The sequence below is a fragment of the Tympanuchus pallidicinctus genome, unplaced genomic scaffold (genome assembly GCF_026119805.1).
Source record: "Tympanuchus pallidicinctus isolate F22 unplaced genomic scaffold, pur_lepc_1.0 scaffold18, whole genome shotgun sequence".
Taxonomy (NCBI): Eukaryota; Metazoa; Chordata; class Aves; order Galliformes; family Phasianidae; genus Tympanuchus; species Tympanuchus pallidicinctus.
The window spans coordinates 4,272,680-4,297,500 of record NW_026294699.1 but is presented as its reverse complement, the minus strand read 5'-3'; the positions used below and the strand labels follow the sequence as shown (position 1 = coordinate 4,297,500).

Here is a 24,821-nt window from a genome sequence, read left to right as displayed (position 1 = left end):
ACCAGGTCTAACCTCTCCATGGTTATGAGCCTAGAACTGATGGCACGTATGAGACGTGTGAAACAGCCAATGCACATGAAGGTAGCTGATGGCCTGAGCAAAAGCAAAAATTGAGAGACTTAGAGAAATATAACGTCAAAAAGTTTAGAAGCCTACAGGTCTATAGTACCTATGGGAATAGGCAAGGATTCCTATGCCTGGACTTCTTGCTTAAACCCAGCCCATGTCTTACTGTTTAGAGATTCAGTTCTCTTGCTCATCAGGTGAAACATTGATTACTTCATATTACACTGTCCAAAAATCAATAAATCAAGCATATAAGTCCAGATGAGTACAGCAGGAGTATGTATACACTGAATATTTTTAGCCAATCTAGGTAGCTATTTTGGAATGAAATATAGGTAGCTGTTTCTGAACGAAATGCAGAACTACAAAATAAATAGAACACACTAATTTGCACATATGATGAAATTAGAAGTTTTTTCCCCCAACTATCTGATTTGTCAGTCATGTTTGGATACAACTAAACGAAAAGAGAATCTCCAGTGAAAATGGTTAAGCAGTCTAAATCATAGATATCTCTGTCAACATTGCCTGTAATATAAAGTCCTTCTTGCAATGCAAACGTAGAAGAGCATAGACAAAGTATTAGTACTTACACCAAACATTTGTCTAAGATCTGGATCACGGAATCTGAATGGTATATTTGAGACGTGAAGCCGTTTTGGCTGTGATTTGTTTTCTGTGTTTTCAGAAGATTGCGTCTGTTGCTGACCATCGGTCTGTGCTGCATCTTCTGTCTGCTAGAAGGGTAAAACAAAACAACGTAAAGCACGCTGCAAGCGCTTCTGCATTTTAACGTAAATAAAGTGGCGGGCTTAAAATCCAGTCAGGCAAAGGTGCTGAAGGATAACAGAATTTGAAATGAAAATCAAATCCTTTTCTGTATCCTTCTCAGTATATGCATTTGGTGACAATTTTAATACGCATTTTGAATAAGTCAAAGAGAATGAGGGGTATTATTTTCAGTGCTGATTTTCTTAGCTTTTTCTAAATAATGTCTCCCTATATTACAAGGCTGTTGACGCTCTATGTCCAAATAACAGTGTATTTACAGCAGCAAGCTACAGACTAACAAACAAGAGTAGTGCTTTCATTCTGAGGCCACTGGAATTTCTACACAGGAGGTAGGTAACACATTACATCCAAGCTGCCATTTCATAAGCAGTGCTAATAGGTACCAGAGAGTCATTTTGTCCAGATAAATGGTCACCATCGTGAAAAAAGCCTTGAGTTGAGTTGTGAAAAGGAACAGAAGTATAACCAGTGGAGATTTTACAGATTTTCTTTCTCACCAAAATAAGAACAATAAGAACGTAGGACAGTACTTCTTACGGGGATAATGTATCCTAGTTTTAAAATGCAGTTTTATAAAAGATGGACACTGCTTTGCATTACATTTTAACAAACGGAATCATAAACCCTTAGAGGGATTAGGGAAAACAGAAACACAGTCATTCGAAACACAAAACTAACCAACACTAGTCTACCGGTATATTACAGAAACGTATGGGTTGCATTCTTTAATGATATCACACAATGTCTTATTCATCTTTGTGTGTACAGCACACACTCAGTAGAAATAGATTTTGCACAGGTCTGTAAAATCAACAGTTATTTGCTTCTGCTGTGGTAGGAAAAAAAAAGAATAGGAAAAAAGCAGATTAATGAAAGTGCAAGGATATCTTACAACTCTATTTTCTCCATGCTTCCTCTTTCTTCTGATCATATTCTCCTTCGAAATATTCATTTTTCCCTTGTGTTCTAATGTTACAGTTCAGTCTAAATTTGACTTTTTTATGTAGAAAAAAAGTCATCTCCCGTTTCCTGCTGGTATCAAATTTATTTTAATGGACTTCCATTTAAGGGAAGTAAAATGGTTAAATAAAATGAACCTTACCATAGCTTTAGTATCAATAAGCCTGCTACGAAGGAGGTAAAATAACTCAAACAGAAGACACCACTTACATCAGCGATGACTACACACAAACTTAATGCTAGCAAGTGAAGTTCAACATCATCATCCCCATGAAAAACAAACGTTCTCCAAGTACTAGCACGTGCAATTTCCTGTATTGTTCATATTTCTATGCCATTATTATTGCTTTAATAACCATCAAGAAAAATAAACTACTGTTGTACAGTGATTTGTTGCAGAGAGATTTTCTGAGAACTTTTCTTCTAGGTCATTTGCTATCTTCTCTTTAAAGACCCTGAAAATCTAGTTATTTTAGACAGGGAAATTTAAACTGAATCTTCAACTCTGGAAGTACAATGCGTATATTCTTATCCTTGCTCTACAGCCAAATTCCTTGATATGATTTCATTTAAGAAATGTGACTGTGCTTCACTGAAAGATAGATAATAGCAACAATATCTTAAGCAAAGACAGGATAAATTATACCTCCATGTAAACTAGCTATTTCAGCACTATGCTGTGAATAAAAGTTGGAACAGTTCTTTCTAAGGGATAATCCTTTAAAATAATTTTTTATTTTTTTTCAACATTGATGACTTTATTACCAACTGTTAACATTTTACAATGTGTGCTTAAATAGCACAGGTGCTCTTAAGTATATCCATAAGTAACCAGCTTCGATGTCTGAATCAGAGGTCTAAATCTCACTGTAGTCACTAATCTCCTCAAAGAATTAGTTCTCAATTTGGGACAAATTAGAAAAAGCAAAGGAGGTGCAAAACAACTTATCGAGGGGACAGGAAAGGGAAAGGGACACAATGAGGCTCAACGCATATTTTCTTTTCTCACAAAACCGCCTCATCGTTGTACTGCAGCTCCTCTCCCTTCAGTTCAAGTGTGCTATAACAAACAGCCCACTGAAATTATCCCAGTTAATAAATAGGGAAAGAATTTCAAGGCTTTATTTCGTGTTTTTTCTGCTGTAATCCAATCTACAGTGTATTTCTGCCAACTGCTGAATGCCAGTAGCTAAATGGAGTAAGGATTTTCTGAAGGAAACAGACCTAACCTGCACCAGTATCAATGGCTGATATCCTCATTTTTTTTCAGAAGCACCAGTTCACCAGTAATGTCTATGCTGAACAATGCTGCTCAGACAACAAAACAAAACAAAACAAAAAACAATAAGGTGCTCTAAAGACTAATTTTCAAGTGATCCAACTGTAAGTCTAGAACTGTATGTTTTGATCTGCTGCTGCCTGAACTCACGGGCAAAACCAAAGAAACTGAACAGTTCATCCTTAAGTATTTCTCATGATTTAAACAATAAAGCAAGAATTTAATTGTTGGAAAAAGGAATCCCCAACAACCTTTTAATATGGCACCTAAAATCAACTCAAAAATTCAGAGTTTAAGTTTTAGGAAGTTATTCCATCCATAAAATCAGCAAAGATTACTTTTCACATTCAGGCCTTAAAAGGAGAGAGATATGATAGAAACTTGGCACACAAGAGCAGGTAGCAAACGCAGGAGAGGAAAATACTTGAAGTATAATGCTTGCAAAGAATTTAAGGTCAATGAGATTAATCTGAAGATAATTAAAGAATTGTGAAGGTGCTGTTCAGCTTCACGAACAAAGGCTGCCCCGGGAAGAAATTATATAATCAGCTTACTGTATAAATGCAAATTGGAAAAAGTAATTTCTGTTCATTGTATTAATATAAATGATGAGAAACAAGGAGCAGAAGGGCTGAACTGTGCACTATCAACATACCAAAATGTCAGGAGCAACTTCTGTACTGAGAAATTTAACATACATATCAACACAAAGCAAATTTATTTTACCCTTTCACAGAAAACTGAAATTTCCAGTGAAGATCATTTAAGAGTTCGGGCAACAGGGAATGAAAATTAGAAAGTTTAAAAAGTTGCCATCATCTACGATTCATACCTGCAAATGTCTTTAAAAAGTCTAAAAGAGAAAACACGTAAAGTGCATTATAAGATGTGACATCACAACTGTATCTTTTCAAAGTGCATCACCATCTAGAAATATACACACAGGCCTAGAAGATCTGGATAAGGGTAGTTGCAAAGTGAAATTGAAATAAGAAGCTTATGAGAAAACTTCCAAGTAACACCAAAGAGGTAAATGCACAGAGCATACAATCTGGATTTGATGAAGTCCTAAAAAGGAAACTCTCAAAGCCCTGTGGAGGTGGAGAGCTACAATGCAATTTAACTTCAAAGAAATACTACATTTCAAGACAGTATTTTTACTGCTAGAAGATATAAAAATTGTGTTTATCTTGAGAAATTAACTGAAGTTAGTATAGAAGTATGCCTGTGGATTAGCATGCAATCAGTGCAGGTCCTGATCCATTAAGGGTCTGTTCTCTTTTAATATCTATCCTAATTCAATCAAGTAAATTAGTATGCTTTATTCAAAACAAATAAAAACTTATTTACTCTTTATCATTAGACAGAAATAATACAAAATGCACGGCAGTCTGTGCGATGACCTTATTTCTTCTTTTGAGTACTAAGCTGTATCAGATTTACCTTTGCATACCAGGAAGCTATGAGTTTAACTTAGCAAAGACATCACAATACACACACTGATTATTCAATGCATTTCAGTACTGGAACTATCTACCATTGCCACTTCTAAACAAGTGCATTAGAGACATTTGGCTAAATATCTTCTAAAACAATTACAAAAGAAAAAGTATTTATTTTTTTATTTTTTACTTTTAAAATAATCCTACAGAGCTTGGTTAGAAGATGGTTTTAAATCTCAACTGTAATCATCACATTCACATAACACAACTGATTAAAAACACAGTTATGGATTCATCATGTATCCACATGGTCCAGCTATGCCAGGCTGTTTGACGTTCTCTTCTTGAAACGTATCTTTCAAGAAAGATATAGTCAAACCACTGCTCAGTCAGAGAAAAAAGATTCAAGCTCTTGCTGTTCATACGGAAATTCATCATTATCACCACAGCCACAGACCTTGTTTCTGTCAGTCACAGCCTTCTTGTGCGCATCAAACCACTGTGCTATCTAAGCAAATGTGGTTGAAGATCATTTGGAAGGACAATACTCAGACAACGCTCAGAGACATTTAGTGGCAAGAGGCTTCCCTTGTAAAACTGGTTACTACGTTCTTTTATTTGTTCAATACCCCAAACTCCACATAAGGCAATAACACTATAATGTTCATAGGCCAATAGCCTCAAGGAATAGTAAATAATAATCCTGGTCAGAATTTCTTGATTACTCCCTAGAATGGTAGGATTCATTTACTCCTCATTTTGTTGGAGGTAAAATTAGCATTTGCCAGAATATCTTAGGTAGACCTGGTGGGTCAAACCTGCTCTTACCGTCTTCCAGAGGCAGACATCCCACAGGCAGCTATTCCATTATTTCTCTTTTCTTACTGGAGTTCAAAAACATTTTCATCTCTTATATACCATATGTAAAGTGGAGTAATTAAGATGATTCCCTTTAGTCTCATCTTTTGCCTGACAACTACGGCAATGGTTTTATTCTATCCTCCTTGGTACCACATTCTAAAGCGTTCTCTGACTTCTCCATTTAGTCCACGTCCTTTTAGCTGGTGCCTAATATCTCACACAGTATTCTATTTTAGGACTTAACATTTGTTGCTTGAATCATGAGGACAGCATCAGATATTTTCAAGATAGATTTCTGTCATGCATCAAGATGGTCCTTGCTTTTCCCCTATTTCTATTATTTTTGAGGATTTCTTTCCTTTTATTTCCCCCCTTCAACAGGATTACATTCATATTCATATACACCTTGTAGTCCATTTACTATACAGTGATACTTTGTGCCAATCATACTAGCGTAGATTCCTGTTCCTGTCTAAACGTCACTTTCTTGTTTCTGAATACCACGTTATTTTTTCAGACAATACCTTCAGTTTATCAACATCATCTTGAATTCCAATCCTGTCTTGCAATGTACTTGCTGTCCTTTCCAGTTTGCTTGCCTTGAAAATTTAGTAAGTGCACACTCTGTCATTCAGATTGTTAATGAAACTACTGAACAACACTGAGTCACCACAAACCCCTGAACAACTCCTTTTAATAAATCTTCATATTTTTATAATCGGATACTTAAATACATTTTCTAGTTTAGCACCCTGCCTATTTGTGGTTGCGTATTTACTGTGCTTATTTTCAAGCTGGGAAATACATCTTGTGCAACAGTGTTAAAGCCTTAAGGTAAGTGAAATACAACATCTATGGCTTTTCCTTTGCTCACAAGGCCTTTTTTTTTTTTTTTTTTTCTTGGAAGCCCTCTGGATACTCTAACCTCCCACTTCCTCCCCCACGAAAAAAAAAGAAAAGACTATGCTGATGGCAGACAATGCTGACAGCTATTATTCTTGTAATTTGAAGAGTTAAAGCGTGTATTAACTTTGAGTATTTTTAAAGGTCTGAAACTCAAATGATAGCACATACCTTTAGCCTACATAACCAATACTTTTCATTCTTTTAAAAAGCATGTTTACTGTACTCCAATTCTCCAATACTTCTACTTATTCTCCAGAAGATAACAGACAGACAGGCATTAATAGCCCCCCAAAATCATCAGTTTAATCTTAAAATACAGAATAGATCTAATTAGAAGCAGTCGATTGGGAAAACAAAACCAAAACCCAACTAATTTACTTGAAGATTTTCTACCTGGCTTCCTCCCTTTTTGATATAGATACGTTTCTCTGACACGTGGGAAATCACTTTAATAATCACTTGGCTAAGGCTGACTTCTACAGAGAGCAATTGTGCAGAGGAGACAGGCAGTATTACCCCTTGCACCAAGACTAAATTTTACAATAGCTCTCAAAGATTCTCTCCATCCATTACCTACAGTTTCTCCATCCTGGCTCAGATACTCTCTTGGAGAACCTCTCTCCTGGTTCCTTCCTACATATTTAGCCACAAAACTTATCACTAGTACATTCTCAACTTACAGCCTAGATGCAGGAGAAATCTCTAGTAGTCATGAGTAACATATATGAACAATATCTCCATTTGCCCACTAAAGATCTCATCCACTGAATCTTATCAGCTGGACATCGACGAAAACTTTTCACAGTAAAAAAATCTGCAGAGCCTAAGGCATCAAATTTAATATTGTGAAGTTCCTAAGCATTTCTAGAATCACACAATATCATAAATACCAAAGATATACGTATAGAAAAAAAATCCAGTTTGTGACAGTTCAAATCATTAGAAAATAAGTTGTATTTGTAACCAGTTAAACCAAGAAGTAAAGTTACAAATGCACTTGGGTATGAAAGCAGACATAACACAGACCCTTGGTGCTAAAAGAAATCAATGGTAATGGCAGGTTCTCAGCATCTTTGAAAATTACTGCTTTTTTTTCTATATACATCAGTTAGCACTGTATGAGGTTTGTTTTCAGCTCTGAGATTTATATCATTTGTCATCTTCCCAAAAAGGTCACTTTCACCAATTCTCTGCTTTTTTCTTTCTTTTCTTTTTTTTTTTTTTTAGTGGTTCTAATAGGAACACATTTCTAATTTAATAGTCCTGATAAACAGACATTTTAGTAAGTTACTTATGAGTATTGCCTGCAGGGAACCACAGGATGAAAAATTTGGCATCCTACTGACTATAAGATGACAGACACTGATAAAAATAAAAATTATGTAAGAAACATTTGCTGTGGATATTTACTAATACATAATCGCAGCTTTCAACCATCATTTTATGCCATAAACGTTAAAATAAGTTGCTGAAACTTAACGATTGTTGATTGCATTTGCACGCACATACAGAATTGAAATGCTCAATTTTCCATAAAAATTTCTACCTCAATTGACATATATGAACTAAACAAATTTAGTCTTGATAAAATTTAATTTAGGTATGGACAACATTCAGAGAGAATAGTGAGGTACTCTTAAATCTCTGCCCAGAAATAAGTCAATTTTAATTTGTCATTCCAGAGAATGATCTTCCTTGTCTTACGACCCAGTATCATGCCATTATTATTCTTTCAAAGATCTCTTTGACAGTTGACTTCTCTCTTGACCTCTCTTCAACGTTATTCTACATATATATCTGTTTTTAATAAAAATGTGTTACATTACCATCTCATAAATACTGAAGAAAACTATTTACCACAAAAAACGAGGATACATATACATAATCTCTAAGATAAGCTAACATCCCAATGCCCGCTTCTTGAGCTAGCCAAGTTACATGAAATGGATATGTTCATAGTATTACCTAAATATAGAATTACATTAATATTTATCACCAAAACTATCAAATCAACTCTCTGAGTACATAAATGATAATAAAAAAAGATATAAAAAATACTAGAATAGTAAAAGCAAGATGGCCTTGCATATGATGCTTCACTATACTATTTCCAGTAATTCTGTCAGTTCAAAATATGGGGAAAAGGAAAAATGACACACAAAAATCTTTTACTAGTCTGCATGCAGAAAACAGTTTCTGAAGTTAATGCAAGTTACATCTTATGTAAAAAAGTCCTTTGAGTCTCAAGCATCATCAATAATTACACATCTTTTTTAGGAATTTTCTTTTACATGTTTGTTTTTTCCTGAGTATACCACCTCCCATGGCTACCATATCACTTGACATTTCTGGCCAAATCAACATACTGCCTCCTGATTCCTATTTCACCATGTATTCACAGTAATAAAAATATTCAGGAACTTAATTAAAGGCAGTCTTAAAAATTATGATGAAATTTCTAAGTAGAGAATATAGAAAGCCAAATTCTCACATACACAGAAATAAATTCAGATGAAATCCTTTTACTTCAGTCAGCTACTCCATGCTAGTGTTAGGATAAATTACAATCAAAGGTGTTCATAAAGGTAAACAACCCAAACAAAAAGAAGGTGTTCCAGAAACTGCTTTTTAAATAAACCCAAATACTCATTTTTTGTCTCTTTAGTTCAGTTTTAGAACAAAATATCTTCTTTTCAGGGAGTGAAGTTCGTCACTTCATATGGAATCTCTCTAAGCATAGGAGAGCCAATGAGTGTTTCTCAGTCAGTTGATGGGAATTAGCATATTTAAAGGATTTAGTATATGCATATTACACCAATCACCATGCACTAATATGCATACGCTAAATGAAGCAGTGAAATTTAAATCAGTGGCCTCAATCTAAGAAGGCTTTGTGTTTTACTAGAAATTCCTGCAGCCGCCTTCTTCTTTACGCTGAGTTTGTAATGGAGTCAAATTCTTAAAGGACTTCACACAAGTTCTTAGAAGACTTAACACTGAGTCAAGCTCTTAAAATCAATTAAAAACACATTTTATCCATTCTAAGAGAACATGGCAGGTCTGGTTTTCCTGCAGCCAACCAAGTGTTACCAGTTCTCCCCGATCTTATTTTGAGAAATTATTACCCCACACTACCATTCCTTTTTTTTTTTTTTTTTTTTTTTTTTTTTTTTTATAGGCTCAGACTGGACTGCCAAGCTTACAATATATTTCCCCCTGCTCCTGTTCATTGACTAATCTTCATTTTTCAGAAAACCTCAATTTTATTTTTATTATTTTAATACTACACAGAACATAAAGAGTAAAATTGACATTCCTCTTGGACACAAAGAAAACCTACTAAATTAGAATAACAAAGTTTCACCAAGTCTCGATCACTTTCCAATAATCTGTAAATAACTACAGAATATTTCCATATTTTTAAAACCCACCTAAAGTTTAGAGTGAGAAAAGCCTGATTCTACTAATAGCAGACTATAAAATATTTCCAGAAAATGAAAAAAGAGAACAAAGGCAATAGAATATTTTTAAAAACATAGTCATTGCCTAACTTAGTGTATGCTGAGTTTTTCATATGTAAACATATTCAGATAAGGATAAAGTGCTATAGGAATTTATATTAAAAAAAAAATCATTAAATAAGAAAAAAAATCCTCAAAACAGCCACCTGTATTTCCCTGCTACACCAATCAAGTTATTTCTCAGAGAAAAAGAGCTTGTGAATGTCTTTGAGGCATTATTTGATTACGTTGACAATATTATGTGAGCAATGGTTGAGTACCTACTGTGCTGTACTTTTGACCAAATTGATTTGTGTAATGAACACTTGCTCTGTCTCTTCTCTAGCCTGAATAGGGCTCTTGATTTAACCAGTAGAGCTGGAAGCCAAGTGAATTTACAGCCCCCACAGTCATTCTCTCTCAATCTGGAGAGAATAGCAGCAGCAGTACGTGAGCAAGTATAATTCAATACATTGTGCTATAAGCGCAGAAAATAATATCAGGGAGCTCTGCAATATACCTTTTTGATTTGATTTGTAAACTTGATAAAAAAGCAATTGAGAAAAGTTCAGCAGAAAAAAAAAAATATATGCATCCTGAGCAAAACTGTAACCATACTGAATGTGTACAAAGAAAAAAAGTCATGCATAGTAACTCCTTTTTGTACTTCCCTTAGATAACGCACATTTTCCACTTAAAAAGGGTCCAGATTCTGAAAAGTTACCATTCTATTAAAAAAGTCAGCAAAGAGTAATTTAAAGCTGAATTTAGGACTTTCTGAAAATACAGTTTCTCAAGTACCCTGCCAGTAGCGTATTGACAAACGTAGATGGGCTTATATCTTTCTTTTTTTCCCTCAAGTAGATTTGATTAATCAACATTTTTGAAGAAATCATATTCTGAAAGATCCATCCTCAGAATGTGCTTCCCAGAAAGCAAAACAATATGTGTAAAAAGTTCCTTGCATAGATACGTGTTTGAACTTAAATTTTTACATAAAGGTATACACATTAAAAGAAGCGTATCATTATCTTTTCTTATTATTATTACTAGTGGCATAAACATTGCCAGGAAAAGTATTAGGGATTTTTTTCAAGTCAGCTGCATTGCTCATGACTGAAGTTCAACAGTCTTTTTTTTTTTTTCAGGACACTACAAGGATAGACTGTTTTTCTAAGCTAGTTTAAAAGGTAAAAAATATATATATATTTAAGTATCATGGCATGCAAGGCATGCAAATTATGCCACACATCCCATTAATATTTCATTTCTGTAGACTGCGTGCATTGTTTTTTGCGCTGATCTAATGAAAAGCGCACATAGATGTTGACTTGCCACCATTCACAAAGAAATACATAAGGATGTGTTCACTCAACAATACTGCTAAATTTCCAGTGCAACTTCATTTTTCCAGTGAACTTCTTTTTAACTGTAGGAAATCTTGGTTTTAGACATACACTAAAAAACAGAGGGAAACTCTTATTTCTAGTAATTAAATTCCTTTTTGATTCTCCTGTGTGAGAACTTCAACATAATAAATAGAAGAATGTATTTTTTACATAACTTTCCACATCACAAATGGTATAAAGTTCCTGTTCTCTTTTACAAGAACACTTGACTATCCAAAGCGCCCAATGAAAACAAGTCAGAATAATTCCTTTGGCAGATCAGAAGAAAAATAAACAAAGAAGTAAAGTCCCTTTCTATGGGGACTTTCAGTTCTATGAGGCTGTTTTGTCCCATCTCTAGAGCACCAGACAGTAACACTGGTTGCTGTTCAGCCTATTAGTGCAGAAGTGCAGTTCCTTATTCCATTTCACTATTGATAGAAATATGTTAATGTTCACTGGTTTCTTATTAACATAATACATGCTTTAAAGGTGAGATAAAATGCGAGGCACACTTGTAGCTCTCAAGCCATACGGTGTTCTGGTGAACTCAGTGAAGCTGAAGAGACTAGCAAGCTCTAACAGAAGTAAAGATTATTTCTTTCATATCTAGATGGATGCATTCTGGATGCTGATACCACAGGCTACAAGAAAGTACTGCTATTATTGTGATAGCTTATGCATAGAAAGCTAGGAGCACATGGAAGACATCATTATTTCTGAAAACAAATAGGAACAAAAACATAGCTTCTGATACTGCAGGTGAGCCAAAGATTTATTAATTACTTGGCTACGTTAATTATTTCCCCAATGTATCGTTCTTAAAAACATGGAATACATTCCTTACAAAGTGCATGATGCCCATACTGTGAGGCCATCATTTTTCTTCTAAAATATTCGGATCAATATTGAGGAATAGCGTATCAATCACACTAGAAGGGGAATCACCAGAATCCATGTATGCTGTGGATTCTGAATATGTTGTCTCAAAACTTAGACAAAATTTACTGATATAAAGAATGGATATGATTTTCAAAAGAATGTTTATGTTTCATTTTAACGGAGCTTTGAGTAACTAAGGGCTCACTGAGTTCAAGTTAAAGACATCAAGATGACATCATAGCAACAGTAAGTTGAAACGGGAGAAGGAATCACTGTAGGTTGCTTAAATGCATTTATGTATTAATTGTGTAAATATTTCTGACTGCCTACTGATCACATCCATGAATATCACAACAGTAATTAATAAAATCACTCTCTTACCAACTACTTCCCGTATCCATTAACTAAGAAGGGCATACACTCTAAGCACATTTTTATAAGTTCATTCTACATCTACAAAAATGAAATTATTGTGACATTGTCACAAGATAATTTAAAAAGAAATTCCTAGCTTTTATCCTTAAAAAAAATATATTAAATAGACACTAAGAAATGTTTTACTGGTCAAAGGACAAAATAATTAACTTAATTCACCATAAATGTCTTAAACCGTATTACACAGACACAAAGAAACATTCAATTAATTTAGTTACATCTCTTTCACCTACTAGTCATAATAATAGTACTTCTGATGTAATTCTTGTAGCTGTTTCAAAAGACTTCAATAGCAGAAACAAAGTGCTTAAAGATAATTTTCTTTCAATACTTGAAAGGCTCGCGTAAGACAGACAAATGAAAACATATGAAAACATCATAGAAGTAAACAGAAATCTTGACTACAGTTGCTTAAAAGTTTTTAATCATTTAAATGAAGCACAGCTTCATATTACACAGGCTTGCACATCTGAAAATCAGCAACAGGAACAAAAAGCTATCAATATTCCCAATGCTAATAATTACTTGCAGTGTCATTTTTAACCACAAATTATGACTTAAGTTCACTTCTGGGATTTCTCTCACAGTGCAGTTTGTTTTCTCTTATGGACCTAAAAAGAAACAGAAAGCTGAATGTGGCTACATGGCCAGTTCTGTCTTTCGTACCACCTTTGGACACAGGTCCCTTCCACCTCCCTTGCCTTCAGTGCTCCTGCAGATCAAGCATTAGGTCAGATTTGTCAATCCAACTGAAAATTAACACTTCATAAAATTAAACAGTGGGCTGTTCAACTCACTACTGATGGTGGTTGAGAGAAAGCTGGAGCCCTGCTCCTTTTTACAGCAGTTTACCACAAGATTAATCTCGGAATATTTTAACTAGTTAGGAAATGGACACACTGAAACCACAGAGAAAGACTTCGGGATTAGAGTTACATAGATAAATTACATGGAACAGGAGTGGAGAAGCCTCAGGCAGTACTGATAGAGTACCAAACACTCCCTAAATAAGTTTTCATCTCCACCTCGCTTATTACCTTAATACCTGATGAAATGATTAATAAAAACATACAGAGGAAGGTGACTATACTTTTCTGTGGGGTCATTAGTTCACATATCACTGTTGTGTAACAGAATGAGATTCTTTCTTAAATATTTAAATTAATTTAAAAATTCTTGGAAGTACTATCCCACATAAATCAATTTTATAAAAGGCTGCAAAGCTACAGTAAGCTCATTAATTTTTTTCTTCTAGGAACAGACTCTAGAAAAAATGTCTTTTGAAGTTAGCTTGTGTGAAGTCATGGTTCTATCCTAGCAAAGCTGTAATGTTTGACATTGCTTGTCTAAATGAAAAATTGTTAAATAAACACCACAGTATAAGCTTCAGGAGACATTTTCTTTAGAAGACAGACAAGAAGCATTTTTAGTTGGAACATTTGTAAATTTAGCTATGAAGAGTTGTTCAGAAAGCAATGTTTACCTTCAGCTGGAATAAACGTGCTCTATTTTCTGAAATTCTCCCCTGTACTAGAAGTATGTTAGACACGTGAACTCTCTTTTTGTAAGAGCTGTGTTGACACAACCAACTGCTGAGTGAACTTGTGAGAATAGAGTTTCACACTGTGAGAGAATGGCTGATTGCTACAGCGCAAGCCCATGAAAAGAAAGAAAATGTGACAACATGATAAAAGCTGCTCATTGTTTGACCCCTCACCTATTCCTGAATTCCTGCTGTGACTTTCCATTTGCTCACTTGCATAGCTTTGCACAAGGAGTCAATTCCTGAGCCTTTAAACAGTCTAGCAGAATTTGAGGGTTTCTGATATCAGAAATATCCACTTCCTATATCACATTTACCTCTTATGCAGAGATATCACACACTGATTTAACAAACGGCAGTTCTACTGCTCGGCAGGATAGTAATTTTTCAAGCATATACATAATTCTAAAATTTATGAACATTCCTTGAAAAAAATAGCTAGATTTCTTATTGGTTTTGTTTGGTTCTGTCCTATCTTAACACGTTGCAACCAAAAGATCTACTTATTTTCATCTAACACCTGTTCAGAGAAGCCATCAGCCATAATAGTCTCAAACAGCTTTGCTATTTATAGGAATCAGTAGAGAATGTTATATCTGTGCTCTCTCAGCTATTATTACAGAGGAGTTTCATCTTAATCAGAGAAAAGGGATTCGGTTTAGCAGTGATATTTGCAGATCACAAAGCACAGCATGGCTGAGGTCCAACCTCATGCTCAAGCAGGCTGCCCAAGACAATGTTCAGCTGGCTTTTGAGTCACTCAAAGATGGCAAAGTACCTCTTTCTGGACAGCCTGACAGCATTCAGTCACCTCCACAATTTAAAGAAACAAAATAAAACAAAACAAAACAAAACAAAAAAACCAAACAAACAAAAAAAAACTTTTCTGTTGTTCAGATGAAATCTATTTCAGTTTGATACAACGATGATACAAACCTGGAAGGAGTGACTTCACACTACAGGACTGTGCAGACCTTAATAGTTTGCAGAAATGTGCCAAGAAAAATCTCATGAAATTCGGCACAATGAAATCTGAAGTCCTGCATCTGGGCAGGAACACCCCTATGCACCAGAGGAAGCTAGGAAACGAGTAACTGAAATGTAGCTGTACTGAAAAAGGTGTGAGAGCCCTGGAAAGCAACTGGAATGTGACTCATCCATGTGCCCTTGCATAGAAGTGGTCACCAGCATCATGAACTACATCAGGAGCACTGCCTGCAGCTCCAAGGATGTGATCCTTCTCTAATTAGCTCTGCTGAAACCACATCTGCAGTACTTCGTTCAGTTCTGGGCTTTCCAGAATGAGACACTGAGATGGGAGAGAGCGTCCAATGGAAGGTCACAAAGGTGACAAAGGCACTACAGGATCAGGCATACAAGGATGGAATGAGAGAACTGGGGTTGCTCAGCTTACAAAAACAGGAGACTCACAGGGAATTTTATCAATGGGCTATAGAAAAATACTAGAAGCATTTCACTTATTATTATCTATGAGCAAAAGAAAGAAAAAGTCAAACGAGACTCACAAACAGTAGCATAACTTGAAATTCCCTCAGTTATTTGTATAATCATCCAGTAAGTTTTAACGACTGCAGTTATGAGATTATATAAATTCATGAAGAATATATATTTACTAATGCATATACTCAGAACTCTTTCTCTTCCCTGATTAGAACACCAGGTGAACATTTCAGCTGAAAGAAAATGAATTGCGAGCTAAAGATGAGCAGTCCCGTTTCACTTGACTTCCTCGTGTGAAGCACCTCTAATAGACATTGTGGGCCAGATGCTTTAAATTAGAAACCACACCACTGATTTAAAAAAAAAAAAAATCCATAGGAAAAAAAAAAAAAAAAAAAAAAAAAAAAAAAAAGGTTAATTAAGCTTCTCCATGCAATTCTATTAAGAACATCCATGATTACTATAGCATAGGAAGATATTTAATTTGAAAGTAAGTAAGAGGTACTGTTGAAATCTACACCTAGGCAATGACTGAGCAGCCACGGCTGCTTTAATGCAATGCAGATACTTACAGCAAAATCAAACAAATGAACCAAAGCAAGTTTGTGCCCAGAATCACAACACATAAAACCTCATACCCTCATCTACAACTACAAGCTGCCAATATATGTAACTTTTTTGTGTTATCATCAAAATCCTCTATTTTGTAACATGAAACAGCATTTGACAATTTGAGTCACCTATAACTAGACAGAGTGGTCCACTGGGGCTTGGTGATTAAGATTTCTAGCTTGAACAATTCTTCCAAAATAAAATAAAACTTGCCAAAATATATTAAGAAAAACATTGTTTGCAGAGATGCTATGACCACTTTTACTACATGCAAATTTCACTTTGTGTTCTCTCACCCACAGGTATCTGGGAAAGGATCCACTGTACTACGCTAATTCTATCAGAGCAAAAAATGCTGGCAATGTCTTTTCCGAGTTTAAATGTGGTCTTACAGAGATTTACCTAAGGCGTATTTGCTGAATCCAAACGCCGTCAGCTTTTTAATTCTATCTCAGTAAGAATGTGACTCTTTTCAACATTAAAAAAAAAAAAAAAAAATTACAAAACAGGCTTCTGAATAAGAGATGGATGTATTTATATCAAATACTCTCCTGTAGACATTCATCTTACGTAATTCTCAAAAACTATTAAATGTCCTCCAGATACAGGTGTACTTCACTGAGAGCATAAATTGAAAGTAAAGTGCTTCTTTTGTTACCAGATAGCGGAGAAGCCTGACAGTAAGTACCAACCAACAGTCCGCAAATAAAAGTTTTTCATCTTTGATTTCAGATTTTATTAACTACTTCAATTTAGCTTATCCAAGACACAGCACTTCATTGAAAAGAGTGAAACTGACTCAAAAGATTAATTACAGTAAAATTATTCTAATCTGTCATAAGCTCTGATATTGGAATAAGAGGAAGGCATGAAAATTAACACTCCAGAGAGGTAGATATTAAATGAGAAATATCAGCTGCATCAGCATATTAGACATAACAATACACTGCAGCAGACTTCTAAGACTGATAAGTTCTATAGTTTATTATGATAAAGTCAATTTTACCATAAAGTAAATGCTCACTTTGTCAATTTAGCACTGTGTTCCTCCCACTCCTGGAAGATAAATTCCAGGCAACATTCAGCTTTGTAAAATTTATATCACTTTTGCTTCTTTTACACTATTACTTTATCTCAGGGAAACCTATTAACATACAGCAGTCAGAAAACCACCAAGTATTACTTCGTAATTTACTTTGAGTGCACAAGTGCACCTATGACCTACGCTCTTCAGAAATTAAATTAGCCAAAAAGAGCTGCGTGCTCTGTATTTTTTATTTTTTTTTTAATTTATCATTTTCAGTCAGAGTGTGCTTCTAAGCAGAGGACAGCCTCTGCTGAGAGGGAGACACAGATAAATAAATGCACAAAGATAAGCACAACTACACAGAGAAGATACTCCAGCTTTACATTCCTGTATTACAGAATAAATTCAACTCAAAGATTTTACAACCACAAGCACTCATACTGAAAGGTACTAATGCATCATTATGATCTAGCAGGTTGCTTGCTGTGTTTTACAGTCTTTCACACTACATTAACCTTTTGTACCTCAAAGTATTTATGATCTCATAAGTAAGTATTTATCAAACTGAAAGCTCATATACAGCACTGTACTTCAGCTATCATTGTTTGGCAATATTTGTAATTTCTTTTTGCTTGAATTCTGAATCACTGACATATATATATTTTTAAGAAAACAATTAATGTAAAATAAAATGCCTTTTCTATTACTCATGAGACTGACTAGACATAAAATAGCCAAATCCCCCGACTTAGATTTCATGCCAATGTGATAAAAGATCAGCTAGTGCCATTTCTTTTTCTAAAATCATCTCTTTTTATTATTATTTTACTTATGTTTTCTTCTACATTCAATGTCGTATCACAGCAAAACAATACCCAAGTTATCCATATAGGAATTTCTGAAGTCACAGACAGTGCCATGCCCTCTAATTAACAATAAATGAACAAAAGCAACCACCAAATACAGCAATTCAGGCTACATGTACCCTTTGTTAAATGTCTCCCCATGCCACATGCTTAGAAAAAAAAAAACAGCAGTTGACGAATGCATTGCAGAAACATGGGACAAATAAAGCACTGCTTGCAAGTACTTTTTCTTGGTAAATCAGTATGAAATGTAGGGTACTGAAATCTACCATAAGCTAAGTAATACTATAGGCAGACAAGCATTCTCATAAAAGCTGTAGCTGACTACAGCAACACTGCATAAGCTAAGCATACCTATGGAGCCAATCAAAGCCCACTGCACTGTTTCTCTGCTGTTAACCAGGGATGTGTGGCAGGGGTAAAGCATTATCATCATACAAAAAAAAAAAACAAAAAACAAACAAACAAAAAAAAAAAAAAAAAAGGAAGAAGAGGAGAACACCACAGAAAATGCCACAGGAAAAGGGTTTATGCTGCTCTGCTATAATCTTCTGCACAGTTATGCAGGAACACTGGTGGGAAGAACAAGAATTCAGTCTCAACTTGTGATCTTGTGATACATTTCTGCTCATGTGGAGATACAGATCACTACTGGCCTTGCTTGCTGCACTTATTGTAGAAAACAGACAAAGAAATTGAACAACAACAAAAAAACCCAAATAGTTTTATTAGATACAGAATAGATTAAAGTGTTACTGCGGTGCTTGTCTCACAATGATGCCTTCCTCTGCCAAGATGCTGCTAGCCTACATCCTTCTCTGAAGTGCTCATGCTCCTTGTCCATATCAAGATGTCCTACCACCCCTGCTTGCTGCTTTCTCACATCTTTTAAACCTAATAACCCAGTAAACTGAAGGCCAGTTTTCAGTTCCCCTCTCACAAAATTTACAGAGGTAGATAAGTAAAGTGTCATAGCTGCACACTTTCAATAGTGGAGACCTGAGACAAATGGACAATACATTGCAAGGTATCTTGCTTCTCCTACCAGTTTGTCAAGAAGAGACAGAGAATTATTCAAAGACATTATAGGCAGAGATGAATATTTAATATTTAATATATAACAAGTTGTGGGGAGTTTTAAACCATCATTGCTGGACCTCTGTTGTGATTACTTGAAGACTACTTGTATTGTTTCTTTTGCCCAATATTTGACTCCTTAATCCCATTCCTTCATACAAGCAAAGTGGAAATAAGCTGCAGTTCTACTCCAAAGCAAAAGAACAGATGTTTCCTACTAGATGCTACCACACACTATAACCCCATAGAAAGGTGGGGTATAGTTGGAGAACTCAATGTTCCAAAAACGCACATCACTTCCAAACAAAAATCACAAATAGCATTCTGCTGCTAGGAGAAAACAAGAATCTCTCAGTCTGGAAAACACTTGGGCTAAGGACAGCTAGCTGCAGCGATCTGCTTTGATTCAGATTTGCCTTGTGCAGGTTATTTGAACTACTTGTTCCTTACTCCTCTGTGAAAGTGGAAAAGATAACAATTGTAATTCAATAAAAACTCACAAAATGGTCAAAGGGATGAAATCAATCGTTTCACAAGATACCCAGAGAGAATCATCCCTCTAAACTGAAAATAAAAGGAATATCACACTAGATTTAAAGAGCAGCATCACACTCAGAAATATCTCAGCTTTACCATAGTCTACTCCCACATTCAAAGTACTCCTAAGTTTAAAGGCATACTTTTATCATTTCAAACCACAAGCTTGTGGAAATCACTTAGTGCTATCCCACAAGAGTGGCAAGAATTGCAATTCAAATTTCCTCATGTAAGGAAGTACCACCCAGTAAAACATCAGAACCTTTATCAAAAACAAAATCCCTTCTTGCATTCAAAAACACATCACTGCAGCCCTACGGAGCTCCAGTGGATTGCCTTGTGTCCTGACACAGCAAGTAATACAATCCCTTTAGTCCCCCAGCTGCATCAGAACACCCAGACAACGCATTCCGTCCTAAGGCAGTAACACTGTACACCGTATATTCTCTTTCAGTCACTATGATGCCTCAAAGTAAAAATACCCACTGTACAATTTTGTACCATTAGTCACCTTCCTGTGACAAGGTAGTGCATCAGCTCCTACAAGCTCAAACGGCAAACCTTCATGTTAGATATTTGCAGTATTAACACAAACCTCAGATTTATGGTGCATTCCCCACTCAGCTTTCCTATGCAGGAGAGAGGACAGTGAATTCATTACTACAGAGTTAAGAACAAGGCAAATAAAGAAATATCACGCTTACTAGCCATTTCTTAAACCTAGCAGGTCTAAACGATCATTATCTTAAATATGTCAAATTAGAAATTCAATGAATTAGAAAGGTACTCAAATTCGCACGAATATATGAAGTGTCTAAATTAAGAAAACTGGAAATAGTGATATTAGATTCCATTTACTACTGAAAATTATGTTTATGTAGATTTTAAGTGATGATAATAGAAAGCAATATTATATAGTGAACGACCAAGGCAGACCTCCCCTTATTAGTAGACTACCACATTTCTCAGTCAGAAAGTAACACATAAAATGACTGATGTTTACTAGTGACAGTCTTACAAGCATGATTAGGATTATTAAATTGAACTCTATTACAAAGCAGACTGTGCATATATGCTACTTTCCCAGGCACGTAAAAGTCTATTTGGATGGAGGATCCTGATTTTCAGAAGTGTGCCAGACATTTGTCCCAGACAGATGAGGCAAGTCCTCCAACCACACCTAGATATAACTGTCACGTGGAAATTTAGATGCATTGATCTCAGGTGGACGCACAAGACTCTGAGTAATACTAAGTTTACAGTTCTGAAAGCATGCATATGAAAAAGCTCTTGTGAACCACAGAATCACCAAGGTTGGAAAAGACCCTGAAAACCGACATTTATCATGTTGTAAGGATAATAATGAAAAACAAACAAAAAAGCAGTTTTAATTTAGAAGTTCAGAACAGAATCAGTGATTCAGATACTACTGACTTGGAGCTCACTTTATTTATAAAACATCTTTAGAAAGTTCACTTTGCTGAGCATGCAGAAAGAGAAGTAATATGGGAAATGGCTGCATGTTTCTTTTAAGAGAGAACAGAAGTAAAGGAACAGAACTACAACGCTTCATATAAAAGAAAGAAGAAAAGAAGGCACATAGATCAAAATGCGACAAAGGAAACACTAAAATTGGACCTGTGTGCTGGAGACAGGACAAAGTCAATAGGAACATTTTATGCCAGTGTCAAAGTGCTTCTATTTCATACATGAAACATTTCACAAGTACACACACTGCCAGTCTCAGACAGCTGCATGTTAACTTTATCCATTTTATAATGATTGGAGTCCACAATGTCCCAGAACTTCATAACTACAAGTATATGCTAAAGATTGCCTTAAACAAATTTTTAAATATGCCTAATAGCACCCAGTACTGCAGATCTTTATGCATACCAGCAAGTACTGACATTTCAGCACAAGCTTGATTCCTCAATTAACTTGTGAAATTCAACTGAAATCTCACTCACCAGATTGTACTGAAGGCAAAATCTTTTCATGCTATGTAGCAGACAATACTATTCAGATGCCCTGCATAAACTCAGGACCCCACTACACAGGTATCTACTCCTGACTATAAAAATCTTGTAAGCAGTTCTATTAGATTACAGTGAATAGCAGTGAAAGCCACCTTCAGTTGAAAGTGGCTGCAACACATCTCTAAGGATAAAATTCTGCTCTGTCACTTAAGGAAAGCACTATGAATCACGGTGAAAATTTACTAGACTAAAGCATTACCAGCTCATGAGTATCAAACAGTGTTCAGGAATTAGGAATGATTCAATGCCTACACTGAGAAAATAACTACTTCCCAAAATTTAAACTGAGATTTTCTTGATCAGAAATAAATACAAAGAAAATCAGAATTTAAGCAAGCTTTCTAAGAAATACCTGCTATATGTTAAGTGCATCACATTAAGTGGCTTGTAACACAACTGATTTTCAATTTGCTTATAATCTAGCTACTTATCTATCCTTCAATCATTTATTTTTTTCATTCATTTAGACACAAAGTGATCGTATTTGTCAAAGTCAGAACACAGTCTATAGTAAAAGTGACATTCATATACAAATGGAAATGATCCACTACTTTTTCCTGCTGCAGTTTTAGACAGCATGCCAGCTGTGCCTGCCCATCTCCTTTCAAAGAAAAAAGTGAAAAAAAATAAGCATAGGGAAACGGTATTATTTTGAGGTGAAACCAGGCATCTCACAGAATTTCATAGTGTTGCGCTTGAAACCTATGTAATAGAAGAGATAAATGGAATGTGTCCATAAGAAACCATATTTCTCAGCACAATCCTGGTACGTTCATACCACTGAAAGCAAAAAAGGCCTCTGAGGAAATAACAAGAGAATTGCTGTCAGTCACAAGTGCAGAAGTTACAAGCAAAGTTCTGTAGCCTATCCTGCAACAATTTACCTTTAACATAAATGAAAGCACAGATAACTTAGTTTCCAATATAATTTCATATTAAGATTAATTATACCAAATATTTAACTTACAATGAAGTTACAGACCACTGTATTGCCTTAATGCTACCTGGTACAGTACCATTTTGGAAATAAGAACATACTATAAAATACTCCATATGTCACTATAAGAAGCAGAAGTAGTGCTGAAATACTTACATTGTTACAGTAAATTAACATATTGTCCTTTCAGTTTGGTTGACTTCTGCATACTGCACTCTTATGAAGCATCAGACCTTTCATTAACTGAAGCTTCATCTGCAAGCACTCTAAATAGCGTAGACAGACTTGGGTCTGTCTGCATAGCTGGGTGATCAAAACTTCTCTATGTTGCAGTTGTAGGGTTCCTGCAGGTACCCTGCAGCCTACATGCAGGGTACACATGGTTTTCAAATAAAATATTTAGACGCTTCTCCAGAACAGCTGGAAGTTATGCTAATCCTTCCTAAATTAAATAGTTGACATCTTTTGTTGCACTTCTTGTTAAAAGGTAAAAAAAAAAAAAAAAAAAAAAGATTACCAAGTATAATCATTCTTTGCTATTTCTTTTTGAATAAATCAGAAGGCATTCCGCTTGCTTTCTTTTTTCTTTTGTAATAAGGTATTTTAATTACAAATCAAGGAAAAATCTCAGCAAGAGAAAATCCTCATTCTTGCCAGTCTCATCTCAGAATCAGTCAATACACAGAAATTTAAGTACTCTCAATGGCAAATCATCTATGATGTCACCTGCTCCATTCATTCACAAAATTTATCCACTACACCTTGTTTTAAGAAGTTGGACTCAGTGACCCTCCTTTCAACCTAGGGTATTCCATGATTCTATTCTATAACACCTGCTCATGTTATTAGACCTTTGATTGAGGCCAATGGGAAGAACATCCTGAAGTTCCCTTCCTCTCAGAAGCACTTTAGCAGAACTGTTTGTGGTGGCTGTGAAGCACCTGAAGGGAATGATGCATTTTCCTGTCATATTAAGATGGATTTTAAATGGGAACATCAGAATTTGTGTACTGCGATAAGACTCTTACTTGAGTTCATTGACAGTTCTCAGGCAGGGAAGGGATCAATGGCAACAGCAGCTATTTCAGTAGATGAGATTTAAAGAGTCTCCTCTGGAAACGAAAATGCAGAAAATCCCTTTGATCAAGAGTAGTAGATGGCCTGAGTGGTCTGTAGTGGAAAGGTCAAGAATGGTTAAGCAAAAAAAAAAAAAAGGCAGTACAATATGATGATATCGTAACAAAACAGCATGGGATACCATATGAAAAAGCATCTAGATTCAGTGAGATGCATTAATATGTATAGAGATACCAGAGAATTTGTGTATGTTCTTCACATCAACCCTTCAGAAGATTACATATTCTCCCCCACATTCTCTCCATGCCATGTTAAAACCAATGTTGGTTGTCTTTGTAACATCAGGGAGAGGGAATAAAGAACACTACATAATATGGGAATGGGCAAAAACTGGGATGAAGTGGGAAGTGTAGACAAAGCAATCATACTGAAAAATAACCTAAGTGGAAAATCAGAGGAAGATTATAAAAAAGGGATTAAAGAGTCATAAACAAGAAAATAAATACAACACATTCAAAGATTAAAAGCAGGCAAGAAGCAAGCAAAACAGGAGAGGCAGGTTTTTCATTTATGTAATTCTTTTAAGAATATTGGCAATTACTTCCTTTTTGTATATAAAGCCATCTCAATTACCCGTTTCCCTGCAGTCCCAACAAACCATACGTGCAATTTTAATCACATAAATAAAGAACACAAAGCACACAGCAGTTACCTAAGCCTAAGAATAAAGTAACAAATAAGATGAAGTTACTCTTTCATCAGCTGTTTTTCTGAAATTAACAACAGCTCACATGTCAGTGTGAAAGAACCTCAATTTTACACAAAGCAGCTAAGTAAGTTCCATACACTAGAAAACAACGGGGGGTTTCCTTTTACTTCAGGACGATAGTGAATAAGGTTTTGGTAGAAGCATTCAGCATTCTACTGTAAACACATCTTTTAATAAAAAATCAAATATGTACACTATTTCAAGTAATATCTAGCAAGATAACATAGCAAGATACAACTGTAAGGGAAAATTTATCTTAAGAGGTCACAAAACTTCAGGCAGGAAGAGTAAAAATTAGTTTTAAGAGTATCTCATTTTTTTAAATACTAATGATGTTGATCTACGCATGTATTATCATGCTAATG

At 35.3% G+C, this 24,821-nt stretch overlaps 1 protein-coding gene across 23 annotated transcripts in view; it reads right to left on the bottom strand.

Moving 5' to 3' along the window:
- RBFOX1 (RNA binding fox-1 homolog 1) overlaps positions 1-24,821 on the bottom strand; it is a 743,472-nt gene that overhangs the window by 96,459 nt on the left and 622,192 nt on the right. For all 23 annotated transcript variants that reach the window (XM_052679517.1, XM_052679520.1, XM_052679521.1 and 20 more), the window contains one exon: positions 660-803. In XM_052679517.1, the coding sequence (XP_052535477.1) occupies positions 660-803 (144 nt within the window). The remainder of the gene's footprint in view (positions 1-659; positions 804-24,821) is intronic.